This window comes from Dendropsophus ebraccatus, chromosome 8, assembly GCF_027789765.1.
Source record: "Dendropsophus ebraccatus isolate aDenEbr1 chromosome 8, aDenEbr1.pat, whole genome shotgun sequence".
NCBI classification, from domain to species: domain Eukaryota; kingdom Metazoa; phylum Chordata; class Amphibia; order Anura; family Hylidae; genus Dendropsophus; species Dendropsophus ebraccatus.
Window position 1 is genome coordinate 101,645,586 of NC_091461.1, and position 18,045 is coordinate 101,663,630.

The window sequence follows — 18,045 nt, forward strand, 5'->3', positions numbered from 1 at the left end:
TGAACCCGGCCGAAAACAGAGTCAGAGCCTACACTCAACAATTACTCTATGGAGCCAGGTGGGGTCCCTGTAATAGTGGTAAATCAGGGTCTCTACTAGGGATGGTCCGAAACTGCCGAGGTTCGGGTTCGTATGAACCCGAACTCTCGGCATCAGATTCCCGCTGTCTGCCCGCTCCGTGGAGTGGGTGGATACAGCGGGAGGACCGCCTGGAAAACTGGGATACAGCCTATGGCTATGGCTGTATCCCAGTTTTCCAGGCGGTCCTCCCACTGTATCCACCCTCTCCACGGAGCGGGCAGACAGTGGGAATAATTTCCGAGAGTTCGGGTTCGTACGAACCCGAACCGAACTTGGTTCGGACCATCCCTAGTCTCTACATTCAGATTCTAATTTTTGTCAATGTACCGGTGAAAAATGCATGTAGGTGCATATCAAGGCCGCAGCATCATTACAGCAAATGAAGACAAGACGTCTTGTACATTCTGTCAGAAATACCTTCTAATTCATCATCACCGGCTCCTAATTACCACCATCCTATATTATGAACCCCGACATAGATTTCTTCATCATTGTTCATTGTTTGCACATGTTTACACAGAAATTTGCCTATCTGCTCCAACAAGTCCTGAGCAGATTGGATTTGGCTTGCTCAAAAATTCGATTGGCAGTCTGTGTTATAGAGGGTGAGGTATTAGCTGTCAATGCTACACGGAGCCCTGAACTGCCAAAGTTCACACCCAGCACTGAATGAAGACTAATTATGGCTTCTACTTTTCCAAACAAAAAGTTTGGAGTAACAAAAAGTTTCAAGACCTAGTACATGACATGTCCAGCAAATCATCAAGGGGTACTCTGGAGGATAAAAAAAAAAAAAAAAACTAATTTTTAATCAACTGCTGGCAGAAAGTTTTACAGAGTTGTATATTATTTCTATTTTAAAATCTCTAGTCTTCCAGTACTTATCAGCTGCTGTATGCCCTGTAGGAAGTGATGTATTCTTTCCAGTCTGACACAGTGCTCTCTGCTGCCACCTCTGTCCATGTCAGGAACTGCCCAGAGCAGTAGCAAACCCATATAGAAAACCTCTCCTGCTCTGGACAGAGGTGGCAGCAGAGAGCACTGGAAAAAATACACCACTTCCTGCAGGACATACAACAGCTTAAAGTACTGGAAGACTTTTACATAGAAGTAATTTACAAACCTATATAACCAGTTAATTTGTAAACAATTCTTTTCCTCTAAAGTACCCCTTTTAAAGGTTAAATATCTCTAAGTTGTTGTGCCCCAATATAACATCCCGCTGTGACTCCTCCCCCCCCCCCCCCCCCCCCCCCAAACAACCATTCCTACACTCCATTGCAAGAACGTTTAGAAGTCATGTTGATTTCTTTGGAGCAAAACTACATAAGATTATTGGGATCAACAGCAAAACTAGGATTCATGCAGCATAAAGAAATGAATAAAAATCATTGCACTGATGGATATTCCTGGGGTGCAGGTTACTCCTTGCGCCTCGCTGATCTGCTACATACACAGAGACACCAGTGAAAGGACGACCCTGGGGACTGAAAAATAGCGCTGACCTTGTGCAAAATTAAAGAACGACCCAAGATACAGTTACAGTCTTAGGAGAAGACACTACAAACATTAACTTGACTGTGGAGCTGCTCTCCCTGCAGGGGGTCGGTGCGTGTGCGCAGGGACAGGTGTCTATCCGTCAGACTGGGGCCGGCACATTCCTAAAACTATTTAAAAAAGAAAGAAACACAAATATGCGAAAGGAAACCGGAGAAGGTGACACTTGTAGCCCGAATATTAGCTCCCTGAAGACCTGACAAAACTACACAAAGACACCCGATGACTAAGAGAAGAAGAACTAGAAACATGCTGATAGCTGCTAATCTGCCACATTCTGCTGACTGTCAGTACCCTCTATTATGCTGTCATATTATATATCCTATCATTACCTCATATCAATAATACTACTCCTACCAGTCATTCATCTATTCTAGGGAGATTTAATACTTGAAAGAAACTTCTTTGGAAAGTACAGAAATATAGTCATTAAATTGTTAGCCATAGCGGAAAGAATTAAAGTACTTTAGTATAGTAGTTATCTTCTGGTATACAGGGGGTAGTATTATAGTAGTTATATTCTTGTATATAGGGGGCAGTATTATAGTAGTTATATTCCTGTATATAGGAGTAGTATTATAGTAGTTATATTCTTGTATATAGGGGCAGTATTATAGTAGTTATATTCTGGTATACAGGGGGCAGTATTATAGTAGTTATATTCTTGTATATAGGAGCAGTATTATAGTAGGTATATTCTTGTACATAGGAGCAGTATTATAGGTATTATAGTAGTTATATTCTTGTACATAGGGGGCAGTATTATAGTAGTTATATTCTTGTACATAGGAGCAGTATTATAGGTATTATAGTAGTTATATTCTTGAACATAGGAGCAGTATTATAGTAGTTATATTCTTGTACATAGGGGTCAGTATTATAGCAGTTATATTCTTGTATATAGGAGCAGTATTATAGTAGTTTTATTCTTGTGTATAGGAGCAGTATAAGGCTGGGTTCACACTACGTATATTTCAGTCAGTATTGTGGTCCTCATATTGCAACCAAAACTAGGAGTGGATTAAAAACACAGAAAGGATCTGTTTACACAATGTTGAAATTGAGTGGATGACCGCCATATAACAGTAAATAACGGCCATTATTTCAATATAACAGCCGTTGTTTTAAAATAAGAGCAAATATTTGCCATTATTTGGCGGCCATCCACTCAATTTCAACATTGTGTGAACAGAGCCTTTCTGTGTTTTTAATCCACTCCTGGTTTTGGTTGCAATATGAGGACCACAATACTGACTGAAATATACGTAGTGTGAACCCAGCCATATAGTAGTTATATTCTTGTACATGGAGGCAGTATTATAGTAGTTATATTCTTGTATATAGGGGGCAGTATTATAGCAGTTATATTCTTGTATATAGGAGGCAGTATTATAGCAGTTATATTCTTGTATATAGGAGGCAGTATTATAGTAGTTCTATTCTTGTACATAGGAGCAGTATTATAGTAGTTATATTCTTGTATATAGTAGCAGTATTATAGTAGTTATATTCTTGTATATAGGAGGCAGTATTATAGTAGTTATATTCTTGTATATAGGAGCAGTATTATAGTAGTTATATTCTTGTATATAGGAGCAGTATTATAGTAGTTATATTCTTGTATATAGGAGCAGTATTATAGTAGTTATATTCTTGTATATAGGGGGCAGTATTATAGTAGTTATATTCTTGTATATAGGAGCAGTGTTATAGTAGTTATATTCTTGTATATAGGAGCAGTGTTATAGTAGTTATATTTCTGTATATAGGAGCAGTATTATAGTAGTTATATTCTTGTACATAGGAGAAGTATTATAGTAGTTATATTCTTGTATATAGGGGGCAGTATTATAGTAGTTATATTCTTGTATATAGGAGCAGTGTTATAGTAGTTATATTCTTATAATAGACGTACACTCAGACATAGCGGGCAGTATTACAGATTGGAGGGGGGGGGCAATTTAGAGTGAGGAGCATATAAGCTGCTCCTTTATGAGGGGGGAGTATATATCAATAATAATTATAGATCACACATACCTGAGTATAGAATAAGAAACTCTGACATGCAGATGCAATCAACACCAGATATTTGGGTTGCCGTGGAAATGTCCTACATATTGGCGAGTTTCATTCATGAGCCCTATGAAGTTAGAAAATGGCTCATGTATGAAAATTCCTGACACGAGGGACATTTCCACAGTTACGCAAACTTCTGGTGTCAGCACGCAGTAGTTTCTAAGTCTACACTGTGACATACAGACTTTCATTTTTTTCCACTGAAGAATACCAGCTCCCATCAGCTCATAGCATGAACATACACCCGCTGCTGCAGCATATACATCCATAGGCTGGACTCAGTAATTGCAGAGGTCGCGGCACCTCCATCAGGCAGATTCTGTTGGTCGCTGATAACACGAACATTAATACACATAAGATTCCTACACACATATCCCCCTGCAGTCGCTGTGCACATACCCCCATTTTCTGGTTATATGTTCTGTTTTTCCTCACAGCACACCGGACAGGGTTAATCTAGGTTACGTCTTGTTCCAACATCAAATAAATGGAAATGGAAGCCTTCCCGAAATCTGCAGTGTAGTCATGGAAACTATCAGCCCCCATTAATGGAATTAATGGTTTGTGGGTCTCCTCTAATGTAAATCTAACCAATTCTAGCAGAAATTTCATGGTTAGAACATCCGGCTTCAGTGGCCACTTTTCTGCTCCTCACTCTTCCTAAACTCTTCTTCATCATTTACTCTTAAAAGACTGCTTAAATAGTATGTAATACTTAGATTGCCTTCCATCTCTTTCTAGTTTTCCTTCATAATTTTTTACCTTTTAGTTGTAGTAGTACATTATTTTAGGGGCCACCCTATTGTTTGTATAGGACACATGTGTGAGCATACTCCACTGTACTATACTGTGTACCTCTGTTCTCTATATACTAGTGTCCCCTTTTACTGTACTCCTGTCTGTGATGATAAGGAGGACACCTCTGGGACATAATCTGTGCGGAAAAGGAAGGATCAGTTTAGATCCTGGGATCTAGCCAGGGGAGAGTGCACAGCAACATGCTTCTCTCCCCGCCAAACAAGCAAATTTGACTCACTTGAAGTCTATGGACAAGGGAGCTACAGAATTAGACAGAGGCAGAGACAAACACATAAGCCACTAAATAAGGTAGAAAATCTTCCCTTGTACTGGTTTCACAGTTCATACTGCTCAGTACTGCTCTGCAATATCCTTCGCACTATAGAGATATCAGAGACCAAGAGCCGCTCTTCTATCTGTGTGAAGACATCATGGCAGCTGGTCTAAACCCAATAGTACACGGAACAGTGAACACTAGAGATGAAACCTTAAAAGGGGTGAGCGCTCTATGAGCGGTAATTATCTATGAGCGGTCATCATCATTATCTATGAGTGGTCATCATCTATGAGCGGTCATCATCTCCGCCATATCTGCTCTCCTCCACACAGCCGATCAATGGGCTCTGAGCAAAGGAAATCCTTCTGCTCCCTCCATAGGGAACAGCGCCATCCTCAGTAACCACAGAGCGGAATCAATCTGTCTTCCCTACTTTCCTTGATCTGTGTCAGTGTCCGTGATCATCAATAAGAATTACTTCTAAGGTAAACCTGACTGCACAAATCTCCCGCGTAGAGGCGGGTAACAGGACTGCGCCGAGAACATGGACATGAATGAGTCACGTTGTGTAAACAGTTTAGGTCTCCGCTTTGAAGAGCTCGTGATGTTTATGTCAGAGTAACGCCAGAGTTTACTTAAATCTTATTATTAAACATTTTTTCCATAGAGCAGATACACTATGTTCCATCCTGATTAAACTGCAGGCAAAGGTCTGACTTATGTAACCTCCCGGGGTGCTCCATGGGTTCAGGTCACACATGGTCCTGGGCCTTGTCTGTGAGCAGCAAACATGGCGCCAGCTTTATCCGAATTTTCTGTTGTTGACCTTCCACCTTTGATCCATGGCCGAGATATCACAGGGCAACGATGCCAGGTTAAGTTCTGTATAATCAAAGGGTGTTGTGAAGCCTACGTCCTCCTCTACCCCTTAAAGAAGCGCTTCTCAAAATTTTCCTACTGGAGCCTCACCCAACAGACCAAGGCAATGCCTGGGCCTCACCAGACTGACCAAGAGGGCGCCTGGGCCTCACTATCTGTGGTGAAAGTCCATTTAAAAGTTGAAAATACTGCTAGGGCTACCTTTCACCCGACTCCCAAGCTCTATATAGTAATAAACAAGTACAAAATAAATTAATAACGTTGCTAAAATGGAGATTTTTTTCAAACAGCAAAAAGACTGTGCAGATTATAGTCATTTTGTGAAAACTGACTCCTCGGCTGGGCCTCACCAACAACTAGGGGGCGCCTCACAGTTTGAGAAGCACTGCCTTAAAGGGTGGGTAATGTAATGTTCTGCTTATTGACAGCTTAGTCAGGTTTATTCCTAAATTCTGGCCTGACAACTGGATAAGAAAAAACAAATAAAAGCCTAGCAAACATCTTATCTACAAGTCACCCTGGTGTAAATTTGTAAGACTCACGAAACGCACAACATTTTGTATCTGAACATTTTTGATTCAATGAGGGATAATGTTACAGCTTCTCATAGAAGTCTATGGAAAGCGGAGAGAGGAGGAGAGAGGCACAGAGAAGCTGCTGGAAACTTTAGTAAGTTTTATATCTACCCCGTACAGCTTACAATTACACTGCTCAGTACTGTTCTTTCTATAATGTCCTCTATGCTGCTGCTTCTGAAGATGTACTATAAAAATATAGGGGATCAGGACCTCCTCTTCTGAGGGTGTAATATAGAAATATAGGGGGCAGGATCCTCTCTTCTGAGGGTGTGCTATAGAGGTATAGGTGAGATGGATCTCCTCTTCTAAGGGTGTGCTATAGAAATATAGGGGGCAGGATCTCCTCTTCTGAGGGTGTGCTATAGAGATATAGGGGGGCAGGATCTCCTCTTCTGAGGGTATGCTATAGAGATATAGGAGAGCAGGATCTCCTCTTCTGAGGGTGTGCTATAGAGATATAGGGGGGCAGGATCTCCTCTTCTGAGGGTAGAGTATAGAGATATAGGGGGCAGGATCTCCTTTTCTGAGGGTGTGCTGTAGAGATATAGGGGGCAGGATCTCCTCTTCTGAGGGTGTGCTATAAAGATATAGGAGAGCAGGATCTCCTTTTCTAAAGGGTGTGCTATAGAGATATAGGGAGCAGGATCTCCTTTTCTGAGGGTGTATAGGTTACAGTCATCCAAGCTCCCACAATGCACTGCTCCCTTATACCAACTGTGGATGCAGCTTGGTGTGTGACTGGAGTATGAGAAGTCACAATATACAGGGTAGGACAAACATCAAGTGTTCAATCGTAAATGCTAAAGATGAGCGAACTTACCGAAAATTCATGCAAACCTGAACTTTCGTCAGGTTCACTCATCTCTAGTAAATGCACCAAGTGTCACCATGATGCCGCAGCCCCACAGCATAATAACACTGTAATAAATATTACAAGTAATAATACTGCACCGGCACCTGGCGGCCTCCACGGCTCTCCGACTATTAGGAGGTTAGGTAAGATCTGCACCCGCTAGGTGACTCACTGTGTGTACAATGTGATTCACAGATGAGCAATGCCTTTCATGCTGCCAGCATCACATCACCTGCATCAGGTTATAGAATACTAGTAAACATATGGCCGCTCTCCGAGGAAGCCCAGCTCCTATACATACTAGGGTGAAAAGCAGTCACAGTCGAGCAGCGCCCCCAAGTGTCTGTAGAGGGAACAACATGTAGATAGAAAACCTACTTGGAGATAATAAGGCTAGTGTAGCTGATAATATACTTATATAATGTCCTATACACACAATGGTGTAAAGTGAAACTGGCTCAGTTGCCCCTAGCAACCAATCAGATTCCACTTTTCATTCCTCACAGACTCTTTAGGAAATGAAAGGTGGAATCTGATTGGTTGCTAGGGGCAACTGAGCCAGTTTCACTTTACACCATGTTTGATAAATCTCCCCCATGTGTATTGCATGTGGGAAAGAGAGTGTACAGTATCGCTGCTCATCATAAATATTGATAATGTACTTAAAGGGGTTGTCCAGGATTACTATTGGATGATTATAATCTATTACCATCCCAGTCCCAAGCCTGCCTGTATACAGAGACATGTCAGCCGCCCACTGAAATAAGTTCTAGGGTTAATGGGCCTGTAATATAATGGAGATTATACAGATGTGGGAACCTATAATAACCTCCTGTACCTCTTCATTATAATCCCCTCATTTATCATTTGGCTTTTAATCCAGAGAAGTGAAATCTTTGTTCTCCCAGGTCCTCTAGGTCAGTGACACCTGCGGTGACCCCTCTCCTGTAATAATCCTCTGCACAATGCTCCAGTATATCATATGTTAATGCAGCAATTCAGCGCGGACATATTTATTACAAGTAATATTGATTCTCAGGTACGCTGATGCATGCCCGGGCCCCGGGGTCACGCGTCTATCCTGGGTGGTCTCCTGCTTGTATCTAACACCTGCTCATAAAAGCCGATTATTAAACTTCCATGAATCCTCTCCATCCATGAAGCACAGATCAGCCCCAAGAGAAGCCGCCCCCGATAGCTAATAAAATGCTTCAATTAATAGTACATTCCCCAATGCTTTCCAGATGCTCTGATGACAGTCTCCCCATCACTGTCTGTGGGAATGGTCCTCTCTGCTATTCCATCCTCCACTTTGCACGACTAGTAGATCCCTATGGAGACATTTAGCCCTTTTTCCAGAAGTAGTGATGCCAACTAGCTGATCAGTAAGTATCAGAGGTGACGTCTGCACCAGAAGAAGAGAACGCTACAAACACTGGAGCTCACAAACCAGAATAGCCTCCTCTCCTGAGATACTCTGTGCTGCTGGGGGACCCTGTGTGACCTGTGGCCTCCTCCATGATCACTAGCATGTTACATGACATTTGCCTCCTATAACAAGCTGAAGCCTCTTAGTACGACTCACATGGCCGGCTGCCAACCTGGAATTGGACAACAAGAACCTTCTCTAAGTTCTTCCAATAATTTTGCCCTCATTAGACTGCGTGGCGTTGTGTGTGAGCCCCTCACATGCCTCTATCCCAGGCTCATATAAACACACATCCTACAGGCCCACCAGAGACCAGGAGAGGGGGATGCACCATCTCAGCTCTGAGAACCATAGCACAAAGTTACACAAATGCTTTGAAGAAAAAAAGAAAAAAAAAACATATAAAAAGAATAAAAACCTCAGTAATGAGCAGCAGATGTCAGGAGAGAGTAGAGGAGGGACGGCGGATGGAGAGGAAGCTGAGGGTCTAACAAAGAGGACAGCAAATATTGGCAGAGGCCATCTTTATATATGGGGGGGGGGGCTGCTTATAGGTAGTGCAGGTAAAACGTCGGTCTCAACATCTGTCCTCGACTCGTCTGTACCAGTGATGCCAGGCTGCCCCTCACTCAATACGTCCAGAAGAATGCACCAATAAGCCCCCTTTACAACAGTGCCAGCAGAGCGCTCCCTCACAACAGTGCCAGCAGAGCGCTCCCTCACAACAGTGCCAGCAGAGCGCCCCCTCACAACAGTGCCAGCAGAGCGCCCCCTCACAACAGTGCCAGCAGAGCGCTCCCTCACAACAGTGCCAGCAGAGCGCTCCCTCACAACAGTGCCAGCAGAGCGCTCCCTCACAACAGTGCCAGCAGAGCGCTCCCTCACAACAGTGCCAGCAGAGCGCTCCCTCACAACAGTGCCAGCAGAGCGCTCCCTCACAACAGTGCCAGCAGAGCACTCCCTCACAACAGTGCCAGCAGAGCGCTCCCTCACAACAGTGCCAGCAGAGCGCTCCCTCACAACAGTGCCAGCAGAGCGCTCCCTCACAACAGTGCCAGCAGAGCGCCCCCTCACAACAGTGCCAGCAGAGCGCCCCCTCACAACAGTGCCAGCAGAGCGCCCCTTACTACAACCCCTCAAAGTGCCCCCTCACAGCAATGCTGTACAGCTGAGGGGCTGATGCAGGGTATCCAGTGTATCCAATCCTCTGTGACCTATATATACAGCACAGATTTCTGTCCCATTCTGGACCCCAGGGATCTCGTCCTTACACAGAATTTACTATAATCGGCATGAGACGAACCACTACTAATAATAATGAGGCTGAAATTGTGCAGTCAGTGTGGAAGCCTATCCCCGGCAGGATTTGGGACCACCAGGGGAGGCCACTTGCCCATAACACAGGTCAAGGTAGTAAAATCAGCATCTGCTGGAAACATTAATGAGAAGTAGAGCGATTAATCACCAGCCCAGCCATCCACCCATAAACTACAGGACCTGACAGGCGGGGGTCTCAGGGGCACCAGGGGGCAATGCACCCAACAGAGGATCCTAATAATAAACAGCAAGATATGGCACATAACAGCAGTGATCCCCAACCTGTAAAATTACAACTACATGTACATGCCCTGACAGACGCTACTTGCCTTTACTCCCTAGGAAAGCTCAAAGATATCTAATACCTCCAATACAGCTATCCCAGGTGAAGTCACCCAGCTTTACTGTAACCCTGAATGCCAACGATTAATTAGATTAATATCACAGTACAAGATCAGGGTTGTGATAAGCTGATTTACTATATGAGGGATGAAGACTTGACTGGGTACTACTCTCTTAGTATTGCTGCTGAGCTCCTTTACTGTACAATACACAGGATATGGCAACATTGGGATAAATATAGTCACACAGGGACCATCAATTACAGAGGAAAAGAGCAACGGCTCCATCTAGTGGTAATGTATGTAAGGTAATGCATGTAATGGTATGCAGCGCCTTCTAGTTGTATTGTAACAGTATTCAGCAACTTCTAGTGGTAATGTGAGAGTATGCAGCGCCTTCTAGTGGTAATGTGACAGTATGCAGCGCCTTTAGTGGTAATGTAAAAGTATGCAGTAACTTCTGGTGGTAATGTGACAGTTTGCAGTGCCTTCTAGTGGTAATGTATGTAATGGTATGCAGCACCTTCTAGTGGTAATGTAAAAGTATGCAGCACCTTCTAGTGGTAATGTAAAAGTATGCAGCACCTTCTAGTGGTAATGTAAAAGTATGCAGCAACTTCTAGTGGTAATGTAAAAGTATGCAGCAACTTCTAGTAGTAATGTGACAGTATGCAGCGCCTTCTAGTGGTAATGTGACAGTATGCAGCGCCTTGTAGTGGTAATGTGACAGTATGCAGCGCCTTCTAATGGTAATGTGACAGTATGCAGCGCCTTCTAGTGGTAATGTAAAAGTATGCAGTAACTTCTGGTGGTAATGTGACAGTTTGCAGTGCCTTCTAGTGGTAATGTATGTAATGGTATGCAGCACCTTCTAGTGGTAATGTATGTAATGGTATGCAGCACCTTCTAGTGGTAATGTAAAAGTATGCAGCACCTTCTAGTGGTAATGTAAAAGTATGCAGCAACTTCTAGTGGTAATGTAAAAGTATGCAGCAACTTCTAGTAGTAATGTGACAGTATGCAGCAACTTCTAGTGGTAATGTAAAAGTATGCAGCAACCTCTAGTAGTAATGTGACAGTATGCAGCGCCTTCTAGTGGTAATGTAAGTATGCAGCAACTTCTAGTAGTAATGTGACAGTATGCAGCGCCTTCTAGTGGTAATGTGACAGTATGCAGCGCCTTGTAGTGGTAGTGTGACAGTATGCAGCGCCTTCTAATGGTAATGTGACAGTATGCAGCGCCTTCTAGTGGTAATGTAAAAGTATGCAGTAACTTCTGGTGGTAATGTGACAGTTTGCAGTGCCTTCTAGTGGTAATGTATGTAATGGTATGCAGCACCTTCTAGTGGTAATGTAAAAGTATGCAGCACCTTCTAGTGGTAATGTAAAAGTATGCAGCAACTTCTAGTGGTAATGTAAAAGTATGCAGCAACTTCTAGTGGTAATGTGACAGTATGCAGCAACTTCTAGTGGTAATGTGACAGTATGCAGCGCCTTCTAGTGGTAATGTAAAAGTATGCAGTAACTTCTGGTGGTAATGTGACAGTTTGCAATGCCTTCTAGTGGTAACGTATGTAATGGTATGCAGCACCTTCTAGTGGTAATGTAAAAGTATGCAGCACCTTCTAGTGGTAATGTAAAAGTATGCAGCAACTTCTAGTGGTAATGTAAAAGTATGCAGCAACTTCTAGTAGTAATGTGACAGTATGCAGCAACTTCTAGTGGTAATGTAAAAGTATGCAGTAACTTCTGGTGGTAATGTGACAGTATGCAGCAACTTCTAGTGGTAATGTAAAAGTATGCAGCAACTTCTAGCAGTAATGTGACAGTATGCAGCGCCTTCTAGTGGTAATGTATGTAATGATATGTAGCACCTTCTAGTGATAATTAGAAAAAGTGTTTTCTACTGTTTTCTAGTAATGTGACAGCATGCTGTAACTACTAGTGGTAACGTATTAGTATAAAGTGCCATCTAGTGGTAATGTGATAGTATGCAGTACCTTCTAGTAGTAATGTAATAGTATGCAGCGCCCTCTCTTGGTAATGTAATAGTCTGCAGCACCTTCTAGGGGTAATATAACAGTAAACCGCACCCTTTCCTAGGAACGTAACAGTATGCAGCTCCTTCTAGTGTATGTAATAGTATGTAATAATGTAATAGTATGTCCTTAGTGGGTCTGTATCTTGTCATTGCGGTGAGCTGTTGCATTTTTTTGTGTTTTTGTGTGTTTGCAACTTCAGCCATAGCAACGTGCTCCTGCCTAGTGTGGATGGTGTTCTAGGAGAGCTGACCAAATTTGTCCTTTTTTTTTCCAATGTAATAGTATGCAGCGCCTTCTAGGGGTAATATAACAGTAAACCGCACCCTGTCCTAGTAACATAACAGTATGCAACTCCTTCTAGTGTTAATGCAGTGTCGTAGCTAGGGGGGGCGGGGGGGGGGGGGTCAGCTGCCCCGGGCTCCGAGACCAGAGGGGGGCGCCATCACAGGGAGCAGAGAGAGAAGGATAACAGTGGATGAGGCAGCCTGGAAGCCTCCTGCCCTCTGTCAGTGTGAGGAGGCAGGGGACGATTTTTACTTCATCAAAAGAGGTATTTCTCATACTGTCCTGTCTCCTGGCTGCTGTTTAGCTATAATTTGCGCAAAATCGTGGCGTTTTTACCGCGATTTTGCACGAATTAGGGCTAAACAGCAGCCAGGAGACAGTACAGTAAAGAGATGGTGAAGGACCTTGACATGTGACTATGATGTCACCGCAGGTCCTGTATGTACACTGCACTATGAAGGAGGAGGAAGAAAGAAGATACAGGTGTGTGGGAAGGGAAGGACAATCAGGGGTGTACAGTCTGGGGAGGGGAGGGGGACAGGGGGGTACAGGGTGACACTTGTCTGGGATGGGGGGGCACACAAGAGAGTTGGGGTCCAATGTCTATTTAGGGGTCTGGCTGTACATTATTCCATACTTAACCCCTTAATAACTGCCCTATCCAGATATATATCACATTTATATAAACCTTACCTAGTATCTGCAGGGGTAGGGAAGCTTGGCTCTCCAGCTGTTGCAGAACTACAACTCCCATCATGTCTGGACAGCCAAAGTTTTAGCTTTGGCTGTCTATGTATGATGGGAGTTGTAGTTTTGCAACAGCTGGTGAGGCAAGGTTCCCTATGCCAATCTATAAAGCACCTGTACCTGTCATTTTTCTAAATTATTTCGATTTTGAATTTGGTGATGGAAAACCTTACTGGAGGTGTTACTGCAGTTGTCTCTGCTGCTGAGTGGAGTTGATCGAACCTCGGAAAATCCTAGGTTCTATAGAACTCGAACATTCACAAACCTACCGCATTAGATTGCTGATGCCTTCCCGGTCCGTGGGGAAGGAGGAGACAGCCCGGGTACCGCCTGGAATTCCGGGATTCAGCCTTTGTAATAGCTGGGTACTCTCCTCCTTACCCATGGACCGGGAAGGCATCAGCAATCTAATGCGGCAGGTTTGTGAATGTTCGTGTTCAGTCGAAACTAGGATTTCCCGAAGTTTGATCAACTCTACTGCTGAGCGTATCTGTGCATTAGGAGACGGCACCATAGAATCACATTACATTGGGTGTCACACTGGAGATAGATCAGGAAGCTTTTCCTCCTAATTCACAGGTACAGACAGCAGGGAGCGGAGACAACGGCCCCTCCTCAGGTACAGACAGCAGGGAGCGGAGACAATGGCCCCTCCTCAGGTACAGACAGCAGGGAGTGGAGACAACGGCGCCTCCTCAGGTACAGACAGCAGGAAGTGGAGACAACGTCGCCTCCTAATTCACAGTTACAGACAGCAGGGAGCGGAGACAATGGCGCCTCCTAATTCACAGGTACAGACAGCAGGGAGCGGAGACAACGGCGCCTCCTCAGGTACAGACAGCAGGGAGCGGAGACATCAGCGCCTACGTTGCGGTACTTAGGGAGCAAATTTTAAATGGGAACATTCCAGGTACACAGTAAATATGACATCATGTATCCCATATTGTGAACACCACACTAGTGCTGCCGGTAGAGATGACAGAATCGCTCATCTAAACTATCGCTCACCTAAACTTCATAAATATATATATATATATATATATATATATATATATATATTATATACACATACATACATGGGCCCCCCTGTGCTTACTGCGCATACGGGGGGGGGGGGTCACCAAACTGAATCTTTACCCCGGGTGCAGGAGAGCCTAGCTACACCTCTGGTTAATATAATAGTATGCAGCACCTTCTAGGGGTAATATAACAGTAAACCGCACCCTGTCCTGATAACATAACAGTATGCAACACCGTCTACTAGTAATGTAAAAGTATGCAGCGCCTTCTAGTGGTAATGTAATAGTATGCAGCACCTTCTAATGGTCATGTAATATAATACTGGCAGAACCTGCAGATATAGTTCACTGCTTTTCTCCCAAAGCTTGTGTTCTACAGTCCCCAAGAGCTGTCAGACACTGCTACTAAGCTTCTTCTAAATGAGGGTCCTTCTAGCACATGCAAACGGACATGCCAAAAGACATGATCAGCCGATAATCGTTGTCATCGGCTGATCGCTGTCTCTATTACACGGATAGTTAATCGGCCTGATTGGGCCAATAATTGCTTCGTGTAATTAGAATGTTTTACTTACACGACAGCCACTCCAACAAGGCTGCAGTTCCCCAGTTCTACCACTAGATGGCAACCCATAAACCTGTACATGCCTACACGTCTCGAATGATTTATAAAGGACATTTAAGGAAGACAGAGTAAGCAGTCATATATTCATGTATCTGGATGCCTGGGACATGTAAATATCTGCATCGCTTCCTACTGCTTATAAATCACGCCAGGGGCGCTCTTCTTCTGCAAAATTGATCTAAGCTATATCCCTAAATCTCTGGGCTTATGAGCTTACATGGGCACTTTAGTGACACCAGCGCTTCTATTTACTGCAATGCAAATCATCTCTCCTGCAGAAGGGAGAAACATGCTCACTAGCACCTCCTGGAAGTCAATGTGTCACCTATAAAACAGCCCTGGAATAAATGAGAGCTGCTCTGCACCTCAACCACAATATACAGAGCCCAGGCTTCCAGGTCCTGTACATTGTTCACTTCCAACGCCATGGTTCGCCCAAACAGCTAATCGGCAGCGGTGCTGGGGGTGGTCAGCACCCTGCCTAGCTGACAACCAGAAGATGAAAACCTGTGGGGTCCTAACGCTCTCCACAGCAGAGGACATCAGATCCAGTCCCTGCAATCCCCTGGGAGATGATGACATGAGACTTGTGAATTAGTGCAGGGAACATGTCCCCTGGGGTCTTTACTGGATGAAGTTTCAATATTCAGCTGTGAGAAGTATCAGACCTCATGCACAGATCTATAGCCTTCTCTGCGGACCTGCAGCTATGCACATGACTATGGATGTGCATCTGCAACTATATGCACCTATCTGCATCTGCAACTATATGCACCTATATCCACCACTTCCTGCAGGACATACAGCAGCTGATAAGTAATGGAAGACTAGAGATTGTTAAATAAAAGTAAATTTAAAATTTATATAAACGCCCTGACACCAAATGATTTTAAAGAAGGAAAAAAAAAAAAAAAAAAAAAAAAAAAAAAAATCGCTGGAGTAGCCCTTAAAATATTTTTACATAATAGTTCTTGTTTTGGAATTTTTCCTTTAGTAAAATCCCTTCTCTGTGCATCGTATGGAGCGCTCTGATGGAGTCAGATAGATGACCATCACCTCAGCTTGTAGGACTGGAGTCAGTGAGGACCTCAGTGGAGCTACACCAGGACTAGCGCAGAGCCGTGATGTCCTTTAAATGGAGGCAGATGGCAGGAAGCAGCATTTCATTAGTCTCGGCCATCCCTCATCACTTTCATTTCATCCATTAATTCTGTTCTGTAGAATTACAGCTACAGAAAACTCTGAGGGCCGGAGCCAGATCTCTATTCATTACCGAGGGAGCAGAGATCATAGCCCGAACCAGGGTGCCAGATGCAGTCCACAGCCAGTGAGGTGGTCCTACAAGACCGTACAGAGTTAACAGATGGACCCTGGTGTGGGGGTCCTTTCTATAGACCAGACCTCTCCGCTCACAGATTCTGAGATCTCACTGGTGGTCTAGATGACTAATAATGCCATACCAACAAGAGGCAGGTATTCCCCTTACATCTTTGTCTGTATATAAACATATATGACATGGGTTTCAAGCCATAGATCTGTACAGTGTGTGTACACCTTGTAGCAATATGTATATGCTGTGTATGGCCTCTAGGGGTCTCATTACTTATATTGTTCAACTGTACTGTGACATCTTGTTGGTTGTTGTTCAGTAATTTACCTCATGTGTAACGGCAGCTAAGGCTGGGTTCACACTAGGTTTTTGCAATTCGTTTTTTTTTATTTATTTTTTTACAAAAAAAGGATGAAAAAGCGAATGCATGTGTTTGCATCCGTTTTGATCCATTATAAATAAAAAATGCATCAAAACGGATCTGTTTTTTTTAACGAACACAAAAACGTAGTCATCCTCGTTTTTGTGCCAGTTAAAAAAAACGGATCTGTTTTAATACTTTTTTTTTAAATGGAATTCAATGGAAAAACGGACGCACACACATGCATCTGTTTTTCATCCGTTTTTTGCAAAAAACTGATGAAAAAAATACGGATTGCAAAAACGTAGTGTGAACCCAGCCTAACTGGTGCACCGAATAAAATGTCTGCTACTCTGTCTGAGAATCTAGATAAAGAAACAACTAACAGAACACGCCTGATCTGTGGGGTCTGACAGTAGGGGCCATCACCACTCCAGGTCCACAAACCATCAAAGTCTACAGGGGATCTACCACCAATAACATGGATCTACCATCATAGTCTAACTGCTGGAGGTTCGACGCCTAAGATTTCCAATATCCCCATGTTGATCACATGACAGTGCCATCCCATGACCGGTGCTGCTATACTCCACCTGAGGACCTGGTCTATAGAATCTGATTTTGTCTCTTCAACCGTCCCTAAACTCTACTCACATGTAAGAAGACTGTAGCAGTCAGAATACGAAGGACAACGGTGAAGCCTCCAGATAAGGCAGATAGTACTACTGTAATACACCTGTTACCACACAGCTGTCAGTCCTTGGACCCAGCAGTACAGAGGATTTAAGCCTCACATTGTAACCTGATATCTATGTAAGAATGAAGAGTCCTGGGGAAGCAGCTAAAGGAGCGGCAGTGGAGTCATGGACAGTAAAGAGGCAGCAAAACAGCGGAGGACAGCAAGAGACTTACGTGAATCCTCCCAGCGCAGAAGGTGGAGCTTCCAGGCGGAGTAATACAGGAAGCCCAGCACCAGGAACAGGCAGAGGGCCAGCAGCAGGTTCCTCATGAAAACCAAAACTCCCATCTTCAAAACATTCCTGCGCTCCTACATGACCTGCGAGAGAAGAGACAAGACTGTAAGAGGATGATGGGGGTGATAGTGATCCAACACCTGCAGGGATAACTCCACTTATCTATAACCCCTCGAAATGGTGCAATGCTCTCTGGTCTGTAGTACTATAGGTCTATAAGAAGAAGGTGTACTTGTGGTTTCCTGTAATGGCCGAGGCTCCTTGTTCCTCCTGAATATATAAGGGATGACATATAACCTCACAGTCCTCCGTATAACCTAGAAGAGCACATTAAAGGGGGACTCCACTCAGAAATATTTAGCATTACCAATGGTCTTGTAACAGCACCCTACAGGAGATTGTGTGGACCCACTGGGGCAGCTGTGGAATTTTGTGTTGGGCTAAACCAAGGAAGCAGCATCTACAGCACAGGTGTC

The 18,045-nt window shown here is 43.8% G+C and overlaps 1 protein-coding gene across 5 annotated transcripts in view; it reads right to left on the minus strand.

The window, feature by feature from the left end:
• ST3GAL3 (ST3 beta-galactoside alpha-2,3-sialyltransferase 3) overlaps positions 1 to 18,045 on the minus strand; it is a 184,037-nt gene that overhangs the window by 133,261 nt on the left and 32,731 nt on the right. For all 5 annotated transcript variants that reach the window (XM_069981268.1, XM_069981267.1, XM_069981271.1 and 2 more), the window contains exon 2: positions 17,508 to 17,652. In XM_069981268.1, the coding sequence (XP_069837369.1) occupies positions 17,508 to 17,622 (115 nt within the window). In that variant the 5' untranslated portion in view covers positions 17,623 to 17,652. The remainder of the gene's footprint in view (positions 1 to 17,507; positions 17,653 to 18,045) is intronic.